Source organism: Lynx canadensis, chromosome A2, assembly GCF_007474595.2.
Source record: "Lynx canadensis isolate LIC74 chromosome A2, mLynCan4.pri.v2, whole genome shotgun sequence".
Lineage (NCBI taxonomy): Eukaryota > Metazoa > Chordata > Mammalia > Carnivora > Felidae > Lynx > Lynx canadensis.
Genome location: NC_044304.2, coordinates 51,592,770 through 51,617,919, shown reverse-complemented (window position 1 = coordinate 51,617,919; position 25,150 = coordinate 51,592,770). Strand labels below are relative to the sequence as shown.

At 54.0% G+C, this 25,150-nt stretch overlaps 1 protein-coding gene across 7 annotated transcripts in view; it reads left to right on the top strand.

The window, feature by feature from the left end:
- ATP2B2 (ATPase plasma membrane Ca2+ transporting 2) overlaps positions 1-24,876 on the top strand; it is a 387,223-nt gene extending 362,347 nt beyond the window's left edge. For 4 of the 7 annotated variants that reach the window (XM_030307403.1, XM_030307401.1, XM_030307398.1 and 1 more), the window contains 9 exons: positions 1,073-1,252; positions 1,434-1,521; positions 5,596-5,702; positions 6,169-6,360; positions 9,158-9,371; positions 11,061-11,272; positions 11,447-11,554; positions 13,386-13,568; positions 21,741-24,876. In XM_030307403.1, coding sequence (XP_030163263.1) covers positions 1,073-1,252; positions 1,434-1,521; positions 5,596-5,702; positions 6,169-6,360; positions 9,158-9,371; positions 11,061-11,272; positions 11,447-11,554; positions 13,386-13,568; positions 21,741-22,052 — 1,596 coding nt within the window. In that variant the 3' untranslated portion in view covers positions 22,053-24,876. Of the gene's footprint in view, positions 1-1,072; positions 1,253-1,433; positions 1,522-5,595; positions 5,703-6,168; positions 6,361-9,157; positions 9,372-11,060; positions 11,273-11,446; positions 11,555-13,385; positions 13,569-14,813; positions 14,986-18,884; positions 18,940-21,740 lie in introns of all 7 variants that reach the window. The other 3 variants (XM_030307405.1, XM_030307404.1, XM_030307402.1) reach the window with 1 other exon arrangement.
- Positions 24,877-25,150: the final 274 nt, after the last annotated feature.

Below are 25,150 nucleotides of genomic sequence, written 5' to 3'. Positions count from 1 at the left end.
CAGCAGCGACTTTGCAGAGTGGGGATGGGAGTGACCTCCCAGACACTATGGGTACGAGATGAGGGGGAGACAGACTCCCTGAATCCAAGCCTGAGATTCTAAAGTGCTTTGGTCTTTTGATACAACCGGACTTTCTGCCCTTGACATGTCCTCTTCCACTCAGAGACTTTGTGCAGCAAATAGCAAATATTACCTTATTATTTTATCATTTGTCACTGCCCATGGGTAAGAATCACTTGTTCAGTTGATCTGTGTTGTGTGTAAAGGGCTGTGGCAGCTCCAGGCTGGTTTCTGCATCCTAATTGCTGGGCAGATAAATCCACAGCTCTGTATAGGGGCAGGGACTGGGGGGATGGGGAGAGGGGGGAGGGTGCTGCCACCTGCTGATTGGCTGGGTCTACTCTGGCCTGATTGGCCCAGACATCAGTCTATCATTGCAGTCAGGGCAGGAGGCAGTCCTTACTCTCTCTGGGGAATGTCCTGTTTTACATGAAGCATAATCATTTGTATGTATCCTAAGCCAGTGTCACATTCTGTAAATAAAATGCTCCCAAGTGCAGTATCCCCCCAACCCCCCCCCAAAAAAAAATCTAAAAATACACAAACATACTTGTCACTGAATTTGCAGGAACTGTGCATGTGGATAAAGCTGTGCATGTGGATAAAGCACATTCTCATGCAATAGTAGAGTATTCTACTCCCGCCTGGGGCCAGATCTGAGAGGGTGTTATTGGGGTCTTTCTCAAATTCCTTGCCCAAGTCAGGATAGCCAGTGGTTTCATCTCAGGACGGACTATCATGGTGATAGGTGGTAGCTGCCTGAGGCTCTACTGAGAATTCTGAGACCACATCAGGGTTTAATCACAAGATTCTGTGATCGATTAACAATGCCTGCCATGGGCACAGGAAAGGAGGAGATGGCCTATATTCCATGCATGCTATCGGTATCTCATGGTCATCCAGGCTCCTTACGATAGGGCTGCCTGTGAGCAGGGCTCACTCTGGAATCCACGGGGCAGTGAGGGCCTGCCTCAGGTGGTGCTCACTCCCATGGCTCCTGCCCTCCTGCCAGGTCCCAGAAGCCATCCGCAAGTGCCAGCGAGCGGGCATCACAGTCCGCATGGTCACCGGTGACAATATCAACACAGCCCGGGCCATCGCCATCAAGTGTGGCATCATCCATCCTGGAGAGGACTTTCTGTGCCTGGAGGGCAAGGAGTTTAACCGGAGGATCCGCAACGAGAAGGGGGAGGTACGTGCCCAGCACAAAGAGTCCGCAGAGGGATGAGCTAGGATGGGAGACTGGGAGGCATGGGGGCTGCGTGACTGTGCAGAAGCCAGCCAGCGTGCCACTAAGAGCCCAGTGACTTTGGGTGAGTCCCCTCCCTTGTCTAGGCCTCAGCTTCTCTCTCAGACCCCCCATCCCTCTCCAGATTGAACAAGAGCGAATTGATAAGATCTGGCCAAAGCTACGGGTGCTGGCTCGCTCCTCCCCCACGGACAAGCATACCCTCGTCAAAGGTAAGACTTGGGGGAGGCAGTTCTGAGGACAGAACCCCCTCTTCTCCTGGTGCCTGCAGCTTCTTTCCAGGACAGAGGGGCTTTTGCATGGGGCTCCCCAAACCCGGCAAAACCCTTGTCTCTCCCCATTGCAGCCCTGGGAGGCCCTCTAAGGGCCACAGTGAGATGGGGAGGTTGTGAATCTTCTCTCTGGGTACCACTCTTCTAGGAAGCAATGAGATTGGGCATGTGTAGGTCCAAACCTCTTGGCCTGAGGGCCAAGGGGGGGCCAGAGATGTGTTGTATTTGGCTGGTACAGTGCCTTTGTTTATGTTGAATTTGGATGGCTTTATACAAACTCTCCTCTCACTTTTTTTTTAAAAGAGCCCTTTTTTTGAGGGGGGGAGCACAAGTGAGCAAGGGACAGAGAGAGGGAGGGAGAGAGAGAAAGAGAGAGAGAGAAGCAGGGCTTACCCAAAGTGGGGCTTGTGGGTTTTTTTTGTTTTGTTTTGTTTTTTACCGTAAGTGGGGCTCATTCTCACCCAATGCAGGGCTCGAAATCACGAACCATGAGATCATGACCTGAACTGAAGTCAGATGTTTAACTGTCTGAGCTACCCAGGCACCCTCCCCTCACATTTGAAGCAGTCCTCACCACTCCTTGTCATGTGACGTTCAGCCCACTTCACTATTTGTGTTCTCAGTCTGGCCCCAGAGTTGTGAGTTTGAGACCCTTGGTCTGCCTGCTCTCTGAGGACCCCAACCAACAACTGTAACCAGGACCCCAGGGGTGGTTTATCCCGGGAATAGCAACCTGATAAATGAGGCCAAAAGCTAACATCTTTCTCCTTCTTTGTCTCCTTCTGGATACAGGGCATACGATTTGCCGAGCTCATGCAGGTGGCCAGGTTCTGGGCACTTTTACAGTCATGCCTTCCTGGCTTCCCGTCCTGGCTCTGCCACTGACCTGTTCTATAGCCTTGGGCAAGTCCCTCCTCTTCTGGGACTCAATTTTCCCATCTTTAAAATGGCCATAGGAGGGCAGATTTCTGGCTGAGGTCATCCCTAGGGCATCTCAGATTCTCCTCTCAAAATACTACCCAAGGACATTAATGGAGGCAGATGTGGCCCAGGGACAGAAACATAGAACCTCAGAACCACAGATAACAGAGCAGGAGGCCCCCCACCCCATCCCCATTTATTTTTCAATCACTCCTTCATTTACTTATTCATTCTCTTGATAAATGTTTATTGAGGATCTACTAAGTGCCAGGTCCTGCTCTTGGCAGACATGGTCCTTCCCTTTTGGAATTCACGGTCCAGATTCCATCCAGCAGACATTAAATAGCTTTCCTCCCACAGACCTGGAGGCTGCATTGGTGGAAGAGAAGGGTGGGACCGTCTGTTGGCCTCTCACTCAGGCTGGGGATGGGTGTCCCCTAACAGGCCGTGAAAGGTGGGTTGAGACTCCAGGAGAAAGGGCCTGTGTTTCAGGCAGGGAAGAGGACTGCACTGTGAAAGCCCAGAAGATTTCCAGACACTTTGAAGGAGTGGAAAGAAGCTGACCTGACCAGGCAGGGACCTCAAGAGAGAGAGAGGAGCCAGTGAAGGGGGTGCCGGTGTCAGATTGCATAGGGCCTTGAACGCCAGGCTGCTGACCTGAGCTGTTAGCCCAGGGTTGGGAGCCTTTGGGAGGGCCTTGAGGGGAAAGCACTGTTTTAGAAAGTTCACTCCCCGCTTGTGGGGAGAATAGCCTGGAAGCAGAGGGACCACCAAAGCTGTCCATCTGTGAGAGGTGATGCCAGGACCAGGGTGGTGACAGCACAGGTGGAGCTGGAAGTCAACGGGTCAGAGACCTGCTTGGGTGGCAGAAGGATATGGGCCCAGCAGCTGTTCGGATGTAGTGGAGGTCTGACAGAGGGGAGGGGTCCCATATTCCCTCCGTCTGTACCTGTCTGAGAGCCGGCAATGTGTCAGCATGGCCCCTGGGTTTTGGATGGGCAGCTGGATGTGAGGAGTCACAAGGGACACGTTTGAGAGTAGAGTGTCATGTGCAGTTTAGGGCTAGCTGAGCTGGAGGCTCTGTGACATCCAAGTGGGGCGTCCAGAAGACAGCTGGCCATCCATGCAGTCAGGACTCAGAAGAAAGATTAAGGCACAGGTGGAGCGTGCCAAGTGGGGAGAGCCAACTGAACCCAGGAATCTCCCATGTGAGCGATGGGCAGAGGCCGAGAGACCGAGAAGAGGCCGCCAGAGCGGTAGGAGGACAGCCAGGAGTGGTGGGGTCTAGGAAGACGAGGAAGGGAGCCTGCTGAGGAGGAAGGTGCAGTCCATGGCATGAATGGCACTGAGAGGTCCAGAGAGACAGAACAGGGGTGTGGCCACAGGAAGGCCCTTTGTGACCACACACGGTGGGGACATGTTAGTGGGGTGGTGGGGCCATGCCAGCGCTAGAGGTGGAGGAATGGGGTGTGAGAGGAGGTGTCCTCCCAGCTCCCCCTCTATTGGGACCAGTGGGAGGGCTGGGGCAAAGCTGGTACCAGCCTGAGGGGCCACAGAGGAAAACTTGGCCCCCTTCCTGCTCTAGAGGAGCACGTAGGCAGGCTGAGGGAACCAACGGGAACAAAGTCCTCAAATGCCCAGTAGACAGAGACTGGAGGCCGAGTCTTGGGGGGCAACTCAGGGACAGCCACCAGCTGGGGGGAGCAGCCCAGGATGACTCCCAGAGCACGTGGCCTTGGAGCTGGGCCTTGAAGAGGGTGGAACTTGGATATTTGCGAAGAGCTGGGGGAGTGTTGGGAAGCTACGAAGTCTCCCAAGTCAAGAATCCATTCCCTCATTCCATAGGCTGCTGCTGTTTGCCAGGCACAGGACGGGGAGACACGTATGGGAGCTACAGTGATCTGATTAGGGCAGGCGAGGGTCCTCAGGGAGTCACAAAGGTTTCCCGGGGGAAGTGGCATCTGAGCTGAGACCACAGGTGGGTGACAGCACAGCTGCCGAGGGAATAGCCCATGTAGACAGGGGCAAGGAAGCCAGCTTTGCAGACCGAGAGCCATTCCTATGGCTGGAGCACAGATTGGGGGCGGCCTGAGGCGAGAGAAGAGGAGATTGGAGAAGGGGGCATGGCCTGACCACAAGGAACTTCAAATTTTCAGAGGGAGCTAAGAACATGGATGTCACCCCGAGGCCAGGGTGGGCAGTGAGAGAATGACTCTCAGTTGGAGGGAGGGGACAGGTCTGTCCCAGGGCTTAGAGAGAGCCCCTGGCACTGCTGTGCAGATTGGAGGGGCAGCCTGGGGTTAGGGAGAGGGCAGGGGGATGCTGGTGGCAGAGGGAATGGGACAGAGAGAAGTGGGATAGTTCACCTGGGATCTCGGAGCACAATCTGCAAGCCTTGGCCATGGATGTGAGGTGCGGGATGAGAGAGAGACATGTCAAGAGTAACATTCAAATTTCTGTCCTGTCCGTGGACATGTCCTCTCAAACTCCACGTGGGCCCCATGATGACATCTTTCACCCACTCTTCTCCACTGGCCCCAGCTCAGTGACAGAGCCACGTGTCACCTATTTATTCTCTTTTTGAATATTTTATATTTTATTGAGGGTGAATGTCTGGAGAGAGGTCAAGGCCAGAATGGTGGGTCAGGGGTCATCAGCAAATGGCCCAGCCCAGGCCTCCTCAGTAAGTGACTGGACGGCCCAGGGAGAAGGTGGTGGGACCCCAGCCTCTGGAGAACAGAGGAGCTCCTGGAACACAGGCAGACGAGGAGATGTTCTGGCTGGAGTGGCCACCCAGCCAAGGGCTGCAGAGAGTGCAGAGTGTGCTGGAAAGGCAGTGAGGGCCCAGACCGCAGAGGGCCACAAGCCCGCAGGGGGCTAAGGTGCCCGACATGCCCTGCAGGTGCTGGCAGCCGTGGGCAAGCCTGGAGCTGGGAAGAGCCAGGATGGGGGGCGGGGAGGGGCATGGCTGGGGCCAAAGAGGAAGCTGTGCCCAGCCCAGGGTCCTCCCAACAATCAGACTGGTCCTGGCTGCCCTGGCCCCGTGGAGCGTCTATCCCAGGGCCCTAAGCACACTCCTGCCCCACCCCACAGGTATCATCGACAGCACACACACCGAGCAGCGGCAGGTGGTGGCCGTGACAGGGGATGGCACCAACGACGGGCCTGCACTCAAGAAGGCTGACGTGGGCTTCGCCATGGTAGGGGCAGCTCACAGCGGGCCCAGGGTGGTGCCTGGTAGGAGCTCATAGGCATGGGGTGTGGGCAGCATGGCCTCCAGCTGACTGTGCAGGACCCCCAGTTCACACTCAGCTCACCCACCATGCACCTCATGTGCCCAGTGCTCTCAAGGCTGTCTGGCCCCCCGCCACGGTCTTCCTGGAAGGGTAGAGGGGGGCTCCCTGCAATGGGTGTGGGGGGGGAGGCATTGGTGGAGGGGGATGGGCCAGGGAGAGGTTTCCTGAAGGCAGAGAGCTGGCCTCAGGGGGCTGGGTCTGTGAGAAGTACAGGCACACACACCCCACGTGGTCCTGGCCATGCAGTTGGGAGTATGCATGTGAGGGATGTTGTAGGACTGAGGATGTGTAGGGGATGAGGACGGTGCTGCTTGAACTGCTCACCATCCCCCCAGCTGCCCCACCCAGGCTCCTGTCCCTGTCCCCACAGGGCATCGCAGGCACGGATGTGGCCAAGGAGGCCTCGGACATCATCCTGACGGATGACAACTTCAGCAGCATCGTCAAGGCAGTGATGTGGGGCCGCAACGTCTATGATAGCATCTCCAAATTCCTGCAGTTCCAACTAACAGTCAACGTAGTGGCTGTGATTGTGGCCTTCACAGGCGCCTGCATCACGCAGGTGGGTCCTCCAGGGGGGCGGGCAGGGCGGGGCATGCCAAAGCCTGGGGGAGCCCCTGCCAAGGGCCAGGAGCTGCATCGCAGACCTCAGGTGCAGGCACCAGCCCGAGGAAATGAGGCTCAGCAAGGTCGGGGGCTGGCCCAAGGTCATCTGGCAAATGAGAGATGTCAAGCCTCACCCCCATGATGGCCCAAGCCAGGCACAGGCCTGGTCCTTGCTCCAGGAGACAGTAGAGGTCATCCTTGAAGGAAGGCAGAGCCCCCAAAGGGCCAGAGGGAGGCAGGGTGGGGCAGGACCCAAGGGGTATCTGACAACCGGCTGGGGACAAGGAACCGGCAGGGTCCTGGGGGCCTCAGTTCTGGCAGGAGTGTGACAGGAGAGGCCTGTTTGCCTGGGGCCCTGAGGACAGGTTGGGGCTCTTGGTCATGGAGAGGCAGCTGTCCATCAGGATCACTATCTGGGTCAGGGGCAGCCCCATCCCCTGAGCTTTGGGGAAGCCAGCCAGCAGGCCTGCATGTCTACAGCCTCACTGTTTCCTCCCCCAGCCCCATGAGGTGGGAACTGTGATGATGCCCATTTTACAGAGGCAGAAACTGAGGCTCAGAGGATGGACCAGTCAGGAACCTTCGATTGTTCCCACAGCCTCCTTCCTTCCCCTAGGGACTGACCAGCCTGGTCTGGGGGAGGAGAGGGCTGGTATTCGAAGGCCTTCTGGCAATCACATGGGCAGACAAGCTCCTGCCCACAGACAGGAGCCCCCAGAGGTCCGGAAGGTAGCACTGCCATGAAGAGCTTGTGGCTTCAGGAATGCTGCTCCCCTCTGTTGCATTCTGAGCCCCTGGGGCTGCATGTGGCAGCACCCAGTACCCTATCCTGAGAATGTGAGCTGGAAGGTGGCCCAAAGGGCCCTCTCCTGTTCTGTGGGCGAGAGACTCCCTCTAGTGGTGGCTTAGGGAACGCTCCCGCAGCACAGCAGCTCCTGCAAGGCTTCTTGGAGACCCACTGACACCAGCTGGGGAAACAGGTTCAGGGAGGACTATCCGTTTGCCTGAGGTCTTAGGCTAAGTTGGCAGCAGGGCCGTGTAGGCCTTGGTGGAGATGTGGGGGGCCCTGACCCTGAAGCACTTGTAAACAGAGAAGGCTGGTGAGCAGGAAGAAGCCACAGGGCCTGGGGAACTTGGCTGGGCCAGGGCAGAGGTGGGAGAGGTGGCCTGGAGGAAGGGCTATGATGAGTATCTAGGAGAAGTGAGTGAGTGTACGGCGTGCAGGCAGAGTGGCCCTTGAGGGATGCACTGAGAAATGACGGGCGTGACGAACAGTTCAGTTTAGGCTATTAGGCTTACAGAGTCTGTGGGCTTCCTGAATGGAGGTGTTCCCCCAGTAGATGAGGCTCATACCAGAGGGGGAAGTCTGGGGTGGAGAGTGGGGAGAGGTGGGCAACAAAATGAAAGCCAGGGGGACAGGTGTGGAGAGGAGAGCAGGGCTGAAGAAGAGGCCATGGGGGACACGGATTTAAAAGGCAGGGAAAGGGGCACCTGGGTGGTTTGGTTGGTTAAGCATCCGACTTCAGCTCAGGTCGTGATCTCACAGCTCATGAGTTTGAGCCCCAAATTGGGGCTATCAGGGAGAACCCTGCTTCAGATCCTCTGTCTCCCTTGCTCTCTGCCCCTTCCCCACCTGTGTGTGTGTGCGCATGTGTGCTCTCTCTCTCTCTCTCTCTCAAAAATAAACAAATATTTAAAAAATAAGAAAATAAAAGGCAGGGGAAGAAGAGCCTGAAGGAGATGGAGAAGGAACATTGGGAGAGGAAGAGGAGGGCCAGACGAGTGGGGTCAGGCTCCAGGAGGAGGCAGTGGCCAAACCAGGAGATGAGGCTGGAAAATGTGTCTCTAGATTGGTGACAAGGAAGGTGCTGGTGACCTTGGAGAAGGGGATTTGGGGAGCACAGAGAGGCCAAAGTCTGGCTCCCAAAGACATGTTAGTTGGGCGTGCGAGGGAGGAGGGGACAGTCGATCGGCTCCTCCAGGCAGTGCACCCCACGCAATATGATTGTGCACAGAGCGGTACCACTATAGGACCCCAGTCTCAGCCAGAGAGAGGCGTGCAAGGATCCACACCAGAATGTGGATGGCGGCAGCCTGTAAGTGACAAGACCACTGATGAGTTTTAGCTTCTTCTGTTATTCCTTACTTGCCCAAATGTTCCACCACCAAATGTGTTATTTCTGGAATCACAGAGGCACACAATAATTGCTTAAAGTAAAGTGGGATGATGAGGTAAAAAGGAACTGGGTGGTAGTGAAGAGAGGACGGGGTCATGGGCACTGGTTGTGGGATAGCAGAAACCAGAGCCATTGACAGCTGAGCGGAAAGCAGCAATGGGGAGGGCAGAGGGAGGGTGAGGACACAGGATTTGTGCCGGAGACGGGATCTTGGCCTTAGCCAGGAGAGATGTGTCCACAGGGAGTGGAGGGGAGGAAGCCAGATGGTGGGGGTGTAGGTAAGTTTCCCAGAAGGCAGAGAGCTGCTCACCATTATGCCCAGAGGACTCTATTTTCTCTTTGGAGGAGAACACGGGTACACAGGTCTAGGCTGTTCTCCAGGGAAGGGAAAGCCTATCAAACCTGCTGGGTGCCTGCTTAGGAGCCCAGCGGGCAGGCCAGCCTAGGGCAGACCCACTGGGCAGAGCTGACTCAAGGCGCCACCAAGATGCTGCTGAGACCCACACCCAGCACTTTGTAGCGGCAGGTGGGGCTGGCCTCCCCCATGACAGCCTTCCCCACCACTGCCATCTCCAGGACTCCCCTCTGAAGGCCGTGCAGATGCTCTGGGTAAACCTCATCATGGACACGTTCGCCTCGCTGGCCCTGGCCACTGAGCCGCCCACCGAGACCCTGCTTCTGAGGAAGCCATACGGCCGTAACAAGCCCCTCATCTCTCGGACCATGATGAAGAACATCCTGGGCCATGCCGTCTACCAGCTCACCCTCATCTTCACCCTGCTTTTTGTTGGTGAGTCCCCCACCGGCCCACCTGGGACACTGTGGCCCAGACACAGCGTTCTGGATTCACATCTGCCTTCTCGTTTGCCAGGGAGGTAACAGAGGCCCAGGGAGGTGAAGTTAGTTGCTCAAGGTCACAGAGCAATTCCTGGGCAGAGCCAGGCCCCGTCTCAGGTCTGGCCCACCCCAAAGCCAGGGCTTTGCCACTGATGACGGCTCCAGAAACTGAATACACACCGTGCAAGGCGGCACCCAAGTGCTGATTTATGCCCCTCTCACCTGCCCCATAGGAGCCCAGGGCTCTGGCCCCTCCTCTGACCCATTCCTGCACCTTATCCTCGCCCCTGAAGGCATCCTCACTGAGACTTCCCTGGGGAGGTGCCGCATGCCTGCCTAGCCACCAGTTATTTCCACAGCATTCTCATCTAGGCTGCTTCATTTAGGTTTTCCAGCCACTCAGCCACCACCATACATTACAGTGAGTGCCCTGAAGCACACAGAGGTGAGGTAACTTTGCCTGGGGGACGCAGCCCAACTCAGAAGCCTGGGTAAAGACCAGGCCTCGTTTTCCTTGGGTGCTTCAGAGATGATGCGGGCCAAGCCTACCCCTGGGTCATGGAAAGGCCCAGAGTGGGGAAGGGGCTGGTCCACAGTCACACAGGGAGTGGGGGCCAGCTGGGAGTCCCCAGCCGGGGCAGGGCCCCTCCATGTGAGGAGCTGGGCTTTCCATGCCCATAATGAGCACTTACCCGCTAAATCCAGGGCACAGGTGTGGGTAGTGCATGGACCCTGCTCCTCAAGGGGAAGTCCTCTTGTGTAAATTTTGAAAGCAATGTGTTGGCAGGACTATCGTAAAGATTATGTGTAGAGTCTTTGAAGAAGCCACATGAATGAAAAACTAGGAGAGAAGGTTGCCAGGTGGGGGAGGGGAGAAGAGGGCAGGTTCCCAGTCTAATTGCTGGCTTCCCCCAGTTGAGCACCTACCCTCAGTGGTCTTGGATTCAGCTCAACACCTCACACTCTGAAAATTCCACAAGCTCTCCCGGCACCTGCTTATGCAGCTTTGCAAAGGGATATAGAATGACATCGGGCCTGCCACCTGTGGCTGTCCACACAGCAGCCGGGGGGGGGGGGTCGACTCTCCCCCATCACGTGACAGCTCGGGTACAAGAGAATGAGGCCACATAGGCAGAGCCGGCCTGGCCTAGGCATCCCAACCTCCAGGTAGCACTCGATGTTGCCTGTAAGAGCCCCAGGGGTCTCCAGAGGCCTCAGCAAGGGACACATTCAGTTACAAGAAGTAGCCCTTTCAGGAGAGCCCAAGGCCACAGGCTCCACCAGGGATTCCTGGTTCACGCCCAGTCCTCCCAGTCCCCAATGAGTTTGCCAGCTGGAGGTCACTTTCTATAAGCAGTGTCAGCTCACAACACAGCTGGCATTCCACCTTTATCAGATCTCCACAGAAAAGCGAAGTAAAGTTCACCCAAGGTCTTTTCCCCTAGAGAAGAAAGGGTTCTGTTATCCCTCCACTCACACTCAGGACCACCCAACAGCGCAAGCCCACTCTGCCCCCTGATATCCAGAGCACTGCCTCTGACCTGCATGACCCACCTGGCTGTGTAGGAGAGGCCCCCACGCGGGGCCAGCGTCTTCCCCAGCCGTGGCCCTCAGTCCAGTTCCCGCCCTCTCGGCTTGGCAGGCGAGAAGATGTTCCAGATCGACAGTGGGAGGAACGCGCCCCTGCACTCGCCACCCTCGGAGCACTACACCATCATCTTCAACACCTTCGTCATGATGCAGCTCTTCAACGAGATCAACGCCCGCAAGATCCATGGCGAGCGCAATGTCTTTGATGGCATCTTCCGGAACCCGATTTTCTGCACCATCGTGCTGGGCACCTTTGCCATCCAGGTAGCCAGGCCCCACCCTCACCTGGGCTGGGGTGGGCAGTGGACAGCCGGGGCCCCTTGGCAGTGCCCTGAGAGCCCAGACCCCTGAGTTGGCCCCTGATGGCCTATCTCTCTCTCTCTCTCTCTCTCTCTCTCTCTTTCTCTCTCTGTCCCTGTGCTCCCCTTTGACCTCCAGATAGTGATCGTGCAGTTTGGGGGGAAGCCGTTCAGCTGCTCTCCGCTGCAGCTGGACCAGTGGATGTGGTGCATATTCATCGGGTTGGGAGAGCTCGTCTGGGGCCAGGTACGTTCTGGATGGGTTCTCAGCAGAGGGAGAGAAAGAGCACTGGACAGGGAATCCGGGAGCCCCAGGAATAAGTCCTGGCTCTGCCCTGGGCTCGCTGTCTGGCCCCAGGCAAGGTCCTCCCCATCTCTGGGCATGTGAGCGATGGGGTTTGGCCCCAGGTCCCAAATACTGGTCTTTGGGGTACCACCAATATAATTTTTGCTATAGATCTATATACCTCTGATGCTACTATTTGCTTGATGGTTTCCCTCAATCCAATCAGTTATTTTAATTGAAATTATTTCAAAAGGCAACTTTATGTTGTTAACATGATTAGAAAATTGGCATCATCTGTCATACACAGAAGCTAACCAAAAAAATAATAATGCAATGAGAACTATGTTATTAAACTCTAACTAGATCCTGAAGCCAGCTTGTTGTCTAAAGGGGTCCAAGCAGAGACTCCTTCAGAGGGCTCCAAGGAAACAGAAGAGGGGTGAACGCAGCCTTGTCTCAGAGCTATCCAGTGCTGTGTCTGAGATCCTCCCCAGCTTTAGGGAACCATGGGCTGACTGCTCTGTGGGGGCCCTTCCAGCCGTGACCCAGAACATTCTCCCTACTTTTGCCCAAGTCCTAAGCATGTGTGCGTGTGTGCATGTGTGCATGCATACACACACACGCTCACACACACGTGCACACACTCCTTCAGAGCACGTCTGCTTGCAGACGGACCAGGATGCAGTGCTTGGGAGAAGTACCTGGAGCTGGATCTGGGCCAAGGGGGCCTTATTCCCAAGGTGCTCTGTCATCCAGGTACTGGGAGCCCCAGGTTGCCTGAGACATTGTTCTTGATTTCAAGCTGTTCCAGGCTGGAGTGGGAAGTTGCAGTAGCAGAAATTAGATAGAAGATAAAGAAGAAAATTTAGTTTCATCCACAAAGGTCCTTCTTGCAACTTTGGAGCTTCTTTGGGAAGTTGATAAACTAGATTTGACTTCGCAACCCCATTCCTTGGGCACCCTCACAGCCAGGCCATCTTTATCCTCCTAGAGCCCACACCCTCAGGGAGCTCTTGGCTTCTGAGAGAGCAGACTCCTGACACCTGAGGATTATGCCGGTGGGCAATGCTGAAACCTCCAGAGAACCCGTGAGACTGAGTGTCCAGGCCAGCCTCTGTTTGTCCCTACAGGATAGGAAAGGGGCCTCTAATCTCTGTCACCTCAGCCTCCCCACAAGGTCTGTCTTTCAGGTCTCAGCCCCACGGACAAGCCCTTTGGAGGATGATTAAGGATAAAAACATATCCCCTTCCCATATTGCCTTCCCTTTCTGAGAAGGCAACCATTCCAAGTCCTAGGACTGGCTGCCCCCAAGGTACCCGTGCCCTGGGCCCCTATTGCCCACACTCAGTTTCCACAGGACCAAATGATCAGGAGGAATGAGCCCAGGGACCTGAGGGCCAGCCATGAGCCAGGCTCATGCACAGCAACTTAGATACACCACCCTGCTTAATCCTCCAACTCTGAGAATTACCCCCAGCTTTACAGATGGGAAAGGCAGAGCTCAGAGACGTTAAGTGACTTACCCAAGGTCATGTGGCCTGTAAGGCCTGGGGCATATTCAAAGTCACATCTGTCCAACTCCTGAAGGCCAAGATTTTCCTCTGAATGAGTGACTTAAAAAGCAAATCAATAAGCAATTATACAAGATGGAATTGAGGAACAGGTAGGATGAGTTAAGGAGCGAGCTGAGCATGAGTAGGTAAGTGGGGAGGAGAGGGGGGTGGGGTGGCAGGGCGGAAGGAGGCCATCTGTGGGACGGCCCCCATCACCCTGCCGCTGGACCCCCTGCAGGTCATCGCCACCATCCCGACCAGCAGGCTCAAGTTCCTCAAGGAGGCGGGGAGGCTCACGCAGAAGGAGGAGATCCCGGAGGAGGAGCTGAATGAGGACGTGGAGGAGATAGACCACGCCGAGAGGGAGCTGCGGCGGGGCCAGATCCTGTGGTTCCGAGGCCTGAATCGGATCCAGACCCAGGTACGGGAGGCTCCCAGGGCGGGTGGGTGACGGAGACGGGCGTGCTCCATGCCACCCCACAGGCACTCAGAGACCGGACTCCGGCCCTGCTCTCCCATGTCACCAGCCGTGTTCCCCACACGCACGCTCCCGTGGCTGCTGAAGAAGCTGCGGCCTCCCCAGGAATGTTCCGCCTCGCCCCGCAGACCAGCGAGGGGTCAGAATGGGGGTCACACCCACCATGGGTTTCGAGGGGGGATGCCCCAAAGCGGGGAGGGGGCCTGAGTGCTGAGGTGAGTGAGGGGCTCGGGTCGGGGTCGCGGGGCGGCCACCGGGAGGGGCAGTGCAAGGGTGGGCACCAGTCCATGTAAGGGCAGGGCCAACCCCACATTCTCCCGGGCCTGGGGGTCAGCCTGGGAGGTCCTGGCGTCTCTACACGTGCTTACATGTCCTCCACCTGGGCCTTCAGACACTGCCCTCCGCCAGGGTGTTGACGCCACTCTGGGAAGCAAAGTTTGGTCTTCCCCACGCATACACAGACACATACGTGCACACCAAGGACACACATGCCAAGCACACGCATGGGACGGATTCCTTCCCCAGGACAGAGACACATGCCACAAATGTGTAGGCCCCACACACTCTTGCACAGCCCTCTGCCTAGGCTGGAGCTGTAGTTCACACTGTGCGTTCACAACCCCGCGGGATGAGGGACACGGGGGACTAGGAAACTGAGAGAAGGTGGGTCCCTTGCCCCCCCATCACTCTGGGAAGTACTGCCCAGCCCCTACCTCGATCCGCCAGTCCTAGGTAACAAACAGAAGATCACCTGGGCTGCTTCACACCCCACAGGGCACCCCCAAACATCCTCTCATTGGCCTCAACAGCCCTGAGAGGTAGGTATGCCCCCCTAGTTTTAGGGGTGACCAAGGTTCAGGAGACAGCACTCTCTGAGAGCCGGGGTCGGGGTGGGACAGGTTTCAGACCAAGAACCTCCTGACAAGCCTGGGTTCTCCCCCACGACAAGGACCCCAGCACACGGCCCCCTTGGCCAGCCCTCCCCGGGACTCTGGGGCCTACAATGGGCCTGGAGCTGAGCAGACATCTTGCAGAGGCTTTGAGTGTGTCTGGTAGTCTTTGTTTGACTTTAAGTGACGTTGTCGTTGTCACCGTGGCTGCGGCTGTTCTCGTGGCGTTGCGCCTGTCAGTCGTGTAGCTGTGTGTCCGTTCTTCTCGCAACTTGTCTCGTTCTCTCCTCCGTTGCAGATTGAAGTAGTCAATACTTTCAAGAGCGGGGCCTCCTTTCAGGGGGCCCTGCGGAGACAGTCCTCCGTCACCAGCCAGAGCCAGGACGTAGCCAATCTCTCTAGCCCTAGTCGCGTGTCGTTGTCCAATGCTCTTTCCTCTCCGACCAGCCTTCCTCCTGCTGCAGCTGGGCGTGAGTGTGAATCCTTACTGCCTCGGGCGCCACCGACGCCAGTGCTGGGCGGGCAGGGGCCGGGGCACCAAGGACACGGGGGGCAGCCAGTCATGGCGAGGCCCAGGGGGCTGAGGGACCAGAGCCATAGAGAAGGGTCCCAGTTGGTCAGGAGAGCATTGCCAGTCATGGGGTGGCAGTCATTTGGTGGGCCAGGGTTGGCTGGGGTCAGGGTCAGGGATTTAACCACTCAGCTAAGGGGTCGTGAAGGTTGAAAGTGGCCAAAAAGGTCTGGGTCAGTCAAAGGATCAGCATCTGGAGGGGAGTTTCCCGTGATCAAATATCCCAGCACCAAAGGGTCACAGCAGCCAAGGGACAGCAGTCTGTGGGGAGGGCAAAGCATCAGTCTAGGATCAGTCTAGGATCATACTCAGTCAGGAAAAGCCTAGCCCATGAGGACAAAGTCAGAGTTGGCCAAGCAGTTAGAGTCTTATAGTCAGTTAGGTAGGGGGTTACCACGGGTCAAGGCCCTGAGGGGTCACAGTCAAGTCACAGTGGGGTGCAGCCAAGAGAGGGGTCACTATAGGTCAGAGATCCTAGTCGGTGAGGGCTCCCAGGCCATCAAGGAGATCACAGCCTGGTAGTTCAGAACCCTCTACCTTCTCTCCTTGTACATCTGAGGACATCCACTGCCTTACACACACTTTTCCCTGCACACTGAGGGTCTGACCCCTTTCTAGAAAGGACAGAGTTCCTGACCCATTCAGCTTGACCTCAGGTACAAAACGGTGGGCCCAGGTTCACGTCTTGGCTGGGTGCCAGGAGGCCCTGAAGGACCTGGTCTAACCCGTGGCTTCTTGCCCTTCCTCATCTCAGGGATAGCGGGGGACTCTGACCTCCTCCATCTTCTCCCTCCTGCCAAGCTCACCTCCTCCTCTCAAGTGGAGACTTCTGACCTGGGTCTCTCATTTCTGGCCTGTCGAGATCTTTCTGAACCACCCCTCCCCCATGGCTTCAGGCCCCAGGAAGAATAAGAAGTGTCTATTTGCCACCTGCCTCCTTTACCTTGTCTCCAGTCAGCCTCTCCCAAACCATAAGGGAACCCCTGGTTCTTGTCTTCTCAGATTGCCACAGTGTGTCTGTTCTAGCCCAGCTTTTGACGAGGAACAGACTCTAGGCTTCATCTCTCCATATTTTGTAAAGTGCCTGTTCCCCCATCCAAACACAGTACACTCACCACACACATCCCCTTCCACTGGGTGGGAAAGGACTTGCATGCAGGGTGGGACCTGGGCCATCTGAGCCCTCTGGTGGGAGACACAAGCCACAGAGAGACTGCTGATGGCATATGCTCATATCCCATGACTGTTCAATGGATGCAGCCCTGCCAGGTAGACAGGATGGGGGGGGGGGTGCAGAAAGGGGAACAAAAGCCCTTCCATGTTCACTCATTAGCACAAAATCCCAGCAATGGGGAGGTGAAGCCAAAGTGAAATGGAGAGCTATTTGAGCAGATGGTGTCCAAGTCGCATGTATGTGACTATCACTAGGAAGTCACTGCCAGGCTTTCTCAGGGCAGGAAACACTTTGGTCCCCTCCTCCTCCCCTTTACAGCAGAGAGCCTCACCCAGCTGACCTACTCCTGCATCCACATAGCTCTGGCCTTGCTCAGCACTCACTACCACCTTTCTTGAAGACCAATGACCAAGTGTTCTGGTCTAGGGGCACCTCGCTGGCTCAGTGGATAGAGCATATGACTCTTGATCTTGGTTCAAGTGTAGAGATCACTTAAAAAAAAACAAGAGTTCCGGTCTGGAGAGCCACTGGCTGAAAAATCCATTTCTTTTGGCTCCTGCCACCCCTCCTGGTGACTCCTACAGCCCCCTGGCTGGGTCTGGCTGCCAGCCAGTTTGGCTTCTGAGTGCTCACTCAGCTGTTTGTCCATCCCGGGTTAGCCTCTTTCTTGAGGCATGGTGCTTCACCCTGGCCACAGCCAGAGACAACCTGGCATTTCTGGGCACCCATGCAGCCTTTGAAAGTCTTCCTGTGGCATAGCCCCTCACCTTAGCTCTTATGGTCTAGGGAAAGAGCTTGGTCATCTCAAACCTGGGTAATATCATTCTCACCTTTTCCTGTGCCATTTATAAAACCATAAGGCCAGCTCTCAACACTTCTTCAGAGAAACACCCATTTTTGCCCACCTCTCCAAGGACCCAACAGGAATGGTCAAGCGTGACTCCCTCATCCAATTGCCATCTTGTCTCCTTAAGCATTTTGTATTCCTACCTTCTATTGGAGACTCCAGACTGTAATTCAGCATGCTTTATGGGAGCCTGACCATCCCCCCTAGCCAAGGGTACTGGTTCCAAAAGAGATCACGACCTCTGTGGTTTCAACACACACATTTTGGTCAATACAGTCTCACAATGTGAACTCTAAATAAATAGTCCCAGTTCCTCCTTCTCCTGAATAGTCGTTATAACAATGACATACCCTCTGGTCTCCAAGGACTCTGAGGGCCCTCTAGCTACTGGCCAAGGTCCCTTCAAAAGCCAAAGGCTTTCTTCCCACAGGGAGGTGTGAAGCCAGTAGCCACAGTTAAGAGAAGGGGTCCCAAATTGGGTGGGATGGAAAGGTAGGCTGCCTCCCACCTCCTCTGAGGAGGGTCTTCCTCCTGGCGATTCTCCAGCAGAGGAGGATAGCCATATGCATGCTGAGTTCAAAATACCTGGAGTCTGTATATTCTAGAAGGAGTCAAACCACTGTTTCCTGGGTTATCAAGAGTTAAGCACCAAGGCCGGGGGCCCCTGTCCCTGGGATGGACTTCTGACTCATGACCTTGGGGTGAGGAGCCCCCCCACCACATCACACATCGCTCCCCAGGCACCACTGTGGGACAGACGGTGCCAGGCAGACAGGTGCATGCAGACGTGACAGGCAGGTCAGGCTGGCATCCGGAATGTTTGTGCGGGAACTGTCGTCCGCTCTCGTGCTTTCCTCTTCTGACTCACTCAAAAATGAGAGGTTTTTTCCCCCAGAAACTTAAAGGCACATGCCTATAAGGCCTTATACTTGAGCCTCACTCAGCGTTTTCCAAAGCTGTTCCCATATTCTTCACTTCACATATGCCTCGCAAATGAATAGGAGGAAGGAGTTTCTTCAATATATCCATTTAACTGAGAAAGACACTGAGGCTCAGAGAAGTGGACTGACTTGACCAAGATCACCCAAGTGAGTGGCAAGAGGCCTGACTTCAAAGTCCCTCATTTTTCCCACCAGTGCACACCACTTTCCAGACAAGCGCATAGACCTGGAGCCTGCAGAGGCGGAATTTTCATTCCAGAACCAGTGCCCATGCCCATAGTCTCATACAGTGGAAAGGAGCCGATCCTCTGGGATTTAGAAGGCCAAGAAAGCTGTCTCTCTGCTTGAATTTCTACCAGCCTGGCAGGGACTGGGGAGAAGGGCACCTCCCCGCTGGTGATCCAGGACAAAATTAACATCCAGCTCTGACCCAGGCCCAAGCTACACTCATCTGCACCCATCTCAAACCACTTTTGTATTTAGCGAGTGTGTGGCAGGCTCCGTGTTGGTCAGTGAAGGTCCTACTCCTTCAAACCAACCAAGCCAAGAACTGCAGGGTCCTAACCCAGAACCGGCCACTTTCTGGCCACTACCAGACCGGGCATCTCCTATTGCCACTTCCCCGTCACATTCCTGATTCTGAGGACTGCTAGGAGCAAGGAGTTTGCATCTCTTAAGGGGAGAAATGAAGAAGGAAAGAAAAGAAAACTGTATCTCTCATTAGCGTTTTGGTAACTGACTTAGTGCAATCTTGGGTTGGCGAGAAAATGGCTTGCTTCTGGGGTGGGGCCTAGACCTCTCCACTGTCTGAATATTCCATGTGTTTGTTTCCCTAGAGGGCTAGAGAACCCTGGATACAGAGTTCAGCAAGAGAGAGTGAAATTAAAAGAGGTTGTGAGTCTTTAACCTTGAGCCTGAAATGAATGTGAATCAATCCCAGACTCTTGGCTTCCCTGAAGCCGGGTAAACATTCGAGTATGTCGAACCCGTCCCAGCCCGGGGCCTACGCATTTCCTCAGAGCCCTCCAACACGGGCATGGGTATCCTACTCCCTTTGTGCTGATGAAACCAAAATGTCTAAAATCCCACAGGCCCGGTCCTCACCCCTCTCCCCTCCCCCCATGCCCAAATGCGGCTCACGCCCAAAAATCTCACTTTAGGGTAGGCAGGGAAGGGAGGCGGAAGAGCTTTTTTTCTTCCCGTATTTTTTTTTTTTTTCCATTTCAGCCGCGGAGTGAACCGAAGTGGAGACTTGAGATGGCCGTGGTGGGGTGTCCCGAAAAGTCTTGTCCCCACAGTCTTGTCCAGAGCAGTTCATTCTCTCTGTTGTCTCCATGCCAGGGGGAGGGCAAGGGGCCTGCATCTCATTGTGTGTCGTCCCCTCTGCATTTTCAGTCACATGACAGGGTCCTGCCACCATCCCTCCTCCTCCACCAGGTGCCCCAGCCAGCATCTTATTGCAGTTCAGCCTCAGAACACACTGGGCACTAGGCTGGGCAGTTACAGTGATTATTATTCCCATTTTACAGATAAGAAAACCGAGGCCCCCAACACCTTTTTCATTGTTTTCACTGAATCAAGGGTGCAGTGGCCTGCTCATCAGGAGATCAGAATATTTAATAATCTCTGCAGAGCCACGAATGGGGAATCCAGGGAGAAAGAATCCTCGGAGCAGTGAAATGCCTGTCAGAGGGCCAGCACTAATGCATGGCATCTGCAGGCACCTGCTGCCTCTTATTTAAAGCATGATTCCAACAAGGAGGGTCCCATGGAGTCCCCAGCCCCAGCATATAAGGAGGAAAAGGGACAGAGATGCTTTTGAGAAAACAAGGAAAAATCAGAACTACTAATGATGGCTGACAACAAAAGAAACTTAACAAACAAAATCAAAACTGTGGGGTCTTACACAAGACCGAAAAGGATTCCTGACCAACTTGAAGTTAAACCCTTCTCTGTACACACTAAATAGATACACATCTTATGTGCTTTAGAAACACTTCCCTCTGAAATAGTAAAATAGACCCTGAGCTATGACACTTAAAACCACCAGCCACAGTCACCCAGAAAACTCACTTCCATGGCCCACGCTTTCCCCACCTGTGTCCCACCAGGAAGATACCCCTGGGTTCAGCTGAGAGTTCCACAGATCCTGGGACCGCAAGGGCCTCCCCACAAGGACCCCAGCGGTCCTCTGCCTCCCGTGGGTCTGTGGTGTGGAGGCAGCCACTGCTCTCAGCTCCACGGCCACCTCGGCTGAGGCTCTGCTCCTTGGAGGCACTGAGGCTGCCTTGTATTCCCCTGCCACTGCCTCCACTCTGAGTTGGGGCTAAGAATAGAGGAGAAAGTACCTTTTTATCCCAAGTTCCATCTGCCCCTGGAGATGACAGGCATGGCTTCCCCCTCCCAAGAGTCTGGAGAAGGGACCCCTCTCTTCAAAACAGGGATCCTGTTCCTCTGCACTCCGTGAGACAGGACAGGGGACGACCAGTGAGGCAATGTGGTCACTTGCCCGTGGTCAAGGCACCAAAAGTGCCAGAGCCAGGACTCAGGCTCAAGTCTTCCGGACTCTGAGTCCAGTGCTCTTTCCACCAACCTGGAAGACTCAAGATCCAACCCCCTTTCGTGGTTCAGAGAACCATGGCTTCCAACGAAGTCACAGAAGGTGAAAGAACATGCTGTTTTGTGGCTCAGGTCCACACCCCCTAGAATCCCACCCAGGGCTGGGTTTGGCCATCTGATTCTGGCTTCCTTTTTTGGGGTTTTTGTGTTTTCAAAGCACAAGTAAATCAAATACCCCAGGAAATGAGGGACCCCAAAGCCAACTCCAATGACTGGCCAGGGCTTTGAGTCTATACTCGAGTGTTTACCTCCCAAATGCATGAAGGAAAGAAACGTTGGGTACAAAGACCTCCGTTCACATTGTCCAGGCTTCCAAGTGTAGCCGTGTGTCTGTCTGTGTGTGCTGTGTGGTTCCTGACCCCTCACCGTGGCATGCTCCTGCCCATGAATGTCATCAGTCTGCCGGCTCCTTCGTGCTTTCTGGCTGCCTCTGCTCTGCACCCCAGAAAGCCCTGAGTTGGCTTTGGTTTGCTTTGCTGCCTTCGGTTTGATGTTCCTGTTCTCTGGCCCTCGTGTGTCTTCTCCCATCCCGGCTCATCCAACCGTCTCCCCCTTTCTGTTCCTTTTCCGTTTGTGACGTTATCTGTTCCATGTTGTATGGTTTCTTAACTGTGTGTGGTTTTTTTGGAGATTAATTTTCTAAAAATAGCCTCTCCTCCTTCCTCCTTTATTCCCACCTGGTCCCACACCCCTTCTGCATGGTTGAACTTCTGCTCTAAAGTTAACAAGGCTCAGTCTCTCACTAGGTCTGGGTGGCCGCCGGAGTGGACTATGCTTCCTCTAACCACTGTTTCCCACCATCTCTGTGATGGGGCTTGATTCCTCCTGTCCTCATACTGTAGTTCTGACCAAAACCAAAGCAGTTTTTAAAACCTCTCGGATGCATATAACCTGAGCCCCTCTTCCATTCTTCCCCCTCCTCCCATGCTCATAACACCCAGCGACTGTGGATTCCAGCCGCCTGCTGTGCCCTGACCCCTCCCCCCAACCCCTCCTCCGAGCCCCCCCCCCCAGCTTGGCTACTGGGCCCCCCACCCAGGGCAGTGCTTCTCACCCCTATGTTTCCCTTGCAGATTCGCGTCGTGAAGGCGTTCCGTAGCTCTCTCTATGAAGGTCTAGAAAAGCCTGAGTCTCGAACCTCCATCCATAATTTCATGGCTCACCCCGAATTCCGGATCGAAGATTCACAGCCCCACATCCCCCTCATTGACGACACCGACCTGGAAGAAGATGCCGCACTCAAGCAGAACTCGAGCCCGCCGTCATCGCTCAACAAGAACAACAGCGCCATCGACAGCGGGATCAATCTGACGACTGACACAAGCAAATCAGCTACCTCTTCAAGTCCAGGGAGCCCCATCCACAGCCTGGAGACGTCGCTTTAGCTGAGGACCCCGCCGCCACCCACCCCTGGGCCCCACCCATCCAGGCACCCAGCTCACCCAAGCAGCAACGAGCAACAACAGGAAACCAAATACTGGCGAGAAAACCAACATTTCCACCCAAAAGACCCTTTTTCTGGCTGCGATGCTGTTTGAACTCTTTTTCACTTTGAGGCAAGGGGCGGGATCTCCTTGGGGGGGGGGGCTTGCAGGAGTGAGTGATTTTCCCAGAACAAGCCCTTCCCGGCTCCCGCCCGAACATGGACCAGCCATGCACCCGCCAGGCCACCACGTCCCCTGCATGAATGTACTGTGCACTTCCAGTCCTCCCCTTGTTTGGTTGGGGGGGGTCGGGGAGGGTCTTTTGTTTGTTTTCTTAGGCGGGAACTGACAACAGACTCTTTTCTGAGACTATTTATCCAATCGACTGGTCTGTGAGTTTTTGAAATGCTTGCGCAGCATGGTCTCAGTTGCATAGGTTAATTTAACAACTTTTTGAAACTGCAGAGCTTAACTCACCTAGTAAATTTGCACCAATGGAACCGAAGAACTTCATAGACACTCACAAGGTTATATCCATTTCTTTGTATCTATATCAACGTATACTTCTGCAAGACCGTATACGTCCATATAGATAGGTATACACACACACACACACACACACACACACGGATATATAAAGTTTTTTTGCCGGCATGTTGCCTTGTTTCCGCTTAAATGCTCTATTTTAACTTATTTATGTCCTAAAACAAGAATGTAATTTGTTTACAAACCTGTAGATAACGTCTTTGGCTATTTGTACGGTTTAAGAACACTGGTGGCTGAGATGCTATAAAGACAGCTCAGCCCAACAGACACTTCCCTAGATTGCATCCTTGATGTTTTACAATAGCCATGCTCTGATTTTTGCCTGCTGTTTCCGTTCAATTATGTCACTACCGCTGGAGGCTCAGGCAGACGCCAAATGCTACTGAGTGTCCATCCGGAGGGGGTTAACACCGTGCTCGTGCTCCGTAGACACAGGGAGAGGAGGAGAGAAGGCTTCCTAGGTTTGCAGCACTAACGGCCGGCCCGGCCCGAGGAGGATAACGGGGTCCGCCAAGCTCTGGTTGAAGACTTTTCTCTCGATGAAACTCGCTTGAGTTTACTAAGAGCATTTCAAAAAAAAGGTTCTCTTTGGCACTGTCTGTACAGAGGTTGAGGTAGTGTTGCAATATTATAAATGCTACTGTGTTGATTTTTTTTTTAGTAATTTAGAGGTTTATTTAATTATAAATTGCAGCGTATGAGCTGTTGGCATACTGGATGAGGATCATTAAGGCCTGCTGCTTTTATTTTTATTTTTGAAGAAGAGTAGCCTTTTTCTCTGCACTATTTAGATCCGAACGAACCTTATGATGTGTATATTGAGATGTATTCAGTGTGATTTTTAAACCAAATTGTCTTCCTGTAGTCGCAATATATACTGTAGCCTTTTGACAGCAAGTCTCGCTTTCCCAGACAGAAAGCCATTCTGAAACCCTACAGTATCACAGGTGAGAAAAGGTGGTTATTTTCCCCCCAAGACAATAACAGCACTAGTAATCCCACTTAATGAGAGCTTATTTAATTGTACGTCAGCCTCTTAACTGCTAAGCACTTTGTGGGTATCAGCTTTTTTCATAAAAGAACTTTTGTATTTAATACAAAGTTTGCTTTGAGACTTTTCAGCATACAATCTTTTTCCATAAACTTGTACAGTGCAAAAGACATTTTGAATACCATGATCGATGACGTCCCATGCTTCGAGGAAAACCAAACACTTTTCCACCTCGCTTGCAAAATTCATTCCTCATACTGACCTTTCCCACAGTTGCTCTGTGTCAGCTCGGCCCTTCCCTTCTCCAGGCCCAGAGAATTCTTCCACAAACAAGATGAGAGCCACTCGGGAAAAGAGCCATAGTCAGCTGGGAGGGCCTACGTCTGGGTGGCTGTGAAGAAACCTGAGGGTTTGGGATCCCAAGTCAGCCCATCCCACCTGGCAAAACCTTCCTGGAAGGAGGACCTTCCATGTGCGAGAGCATCACCTGATTGTCATGAAGGAATATCTCTGAATGTACCCAGCAGAGGAAACTGCATCCCCAAAGGGGTGACCAGCCCTCAGATATGCTTATTGGATTCCAATACAAACACCACAAAAAGCCAGCCCACTGCTCGCCTGCCGAGAAAGTAGAGACCCGCACATGTAAAACATGGAGCAGCCTTGGAACACGGTGTTTTTTTGTAGCTTCCTTTCTCAAGGTTTTCCATCTCCCCACCTTCTTTGTTCCAATCTTGTGTCTATGACCTCATTCCACGACACCAGGAAAGCTGTGCTTGCACACCCATGCTCCCTGTTTATTTGGAGCCAGGACACAGGGAAAAACAGGAGGGGTTTCTCTGAGTGGAGCCTAGCTTGGAAAACAGGGAGCAGCGGAAGTAACAGAGGACACCCGACATTAGCGTTGGTCTTTTCTTGTCAGGAATGATGGATGCTCACACACACACACACACACACACACAGAGGAAATGATTGGTTTGTCCAAACTCACTGTAGTACATAAAGCTTGCACTCTGCGTCCTATATCTAGCAGCATGGGGTACGTTTGGCAGTCCACCCCATTAGGGGGTAAATAATTTATGACCATTCATCTGTTTTTATGAATTTTTTTATCTAGACAATAACTGTAAATAAAGAACTCACCGTCTCTGTTCATTTAATACTATGCAATGGTTATGCTTCGATCGCTGACTCTTCTTACTGCCGCAGTGTGATTCTGAAATGTCTGTGGTTTTAAAAAAAAAAAAAGGGAAAAAAACAAAATCAAACAGAACACAGTAAATATATATTCTGTAATGTATATTTTTTTCTAGTTTGGGACTGCACCATCCACGTAGCTTCTTTTCTGTCCTCTGGACAAGGGCTCCAGGAGAAGGTAGCAGATTCATTCTGAAGTCTAAGTTCAGCAACTCGTCTCTCCCAAACAGATGAGAGAAGAGCGAGGGGCCCACTGAGTGACCCCTGATGCTGGAGAATCACCCACTTTTGAAGGTGGGCGGGGAGGAAATGTCTCCTCCCTGCA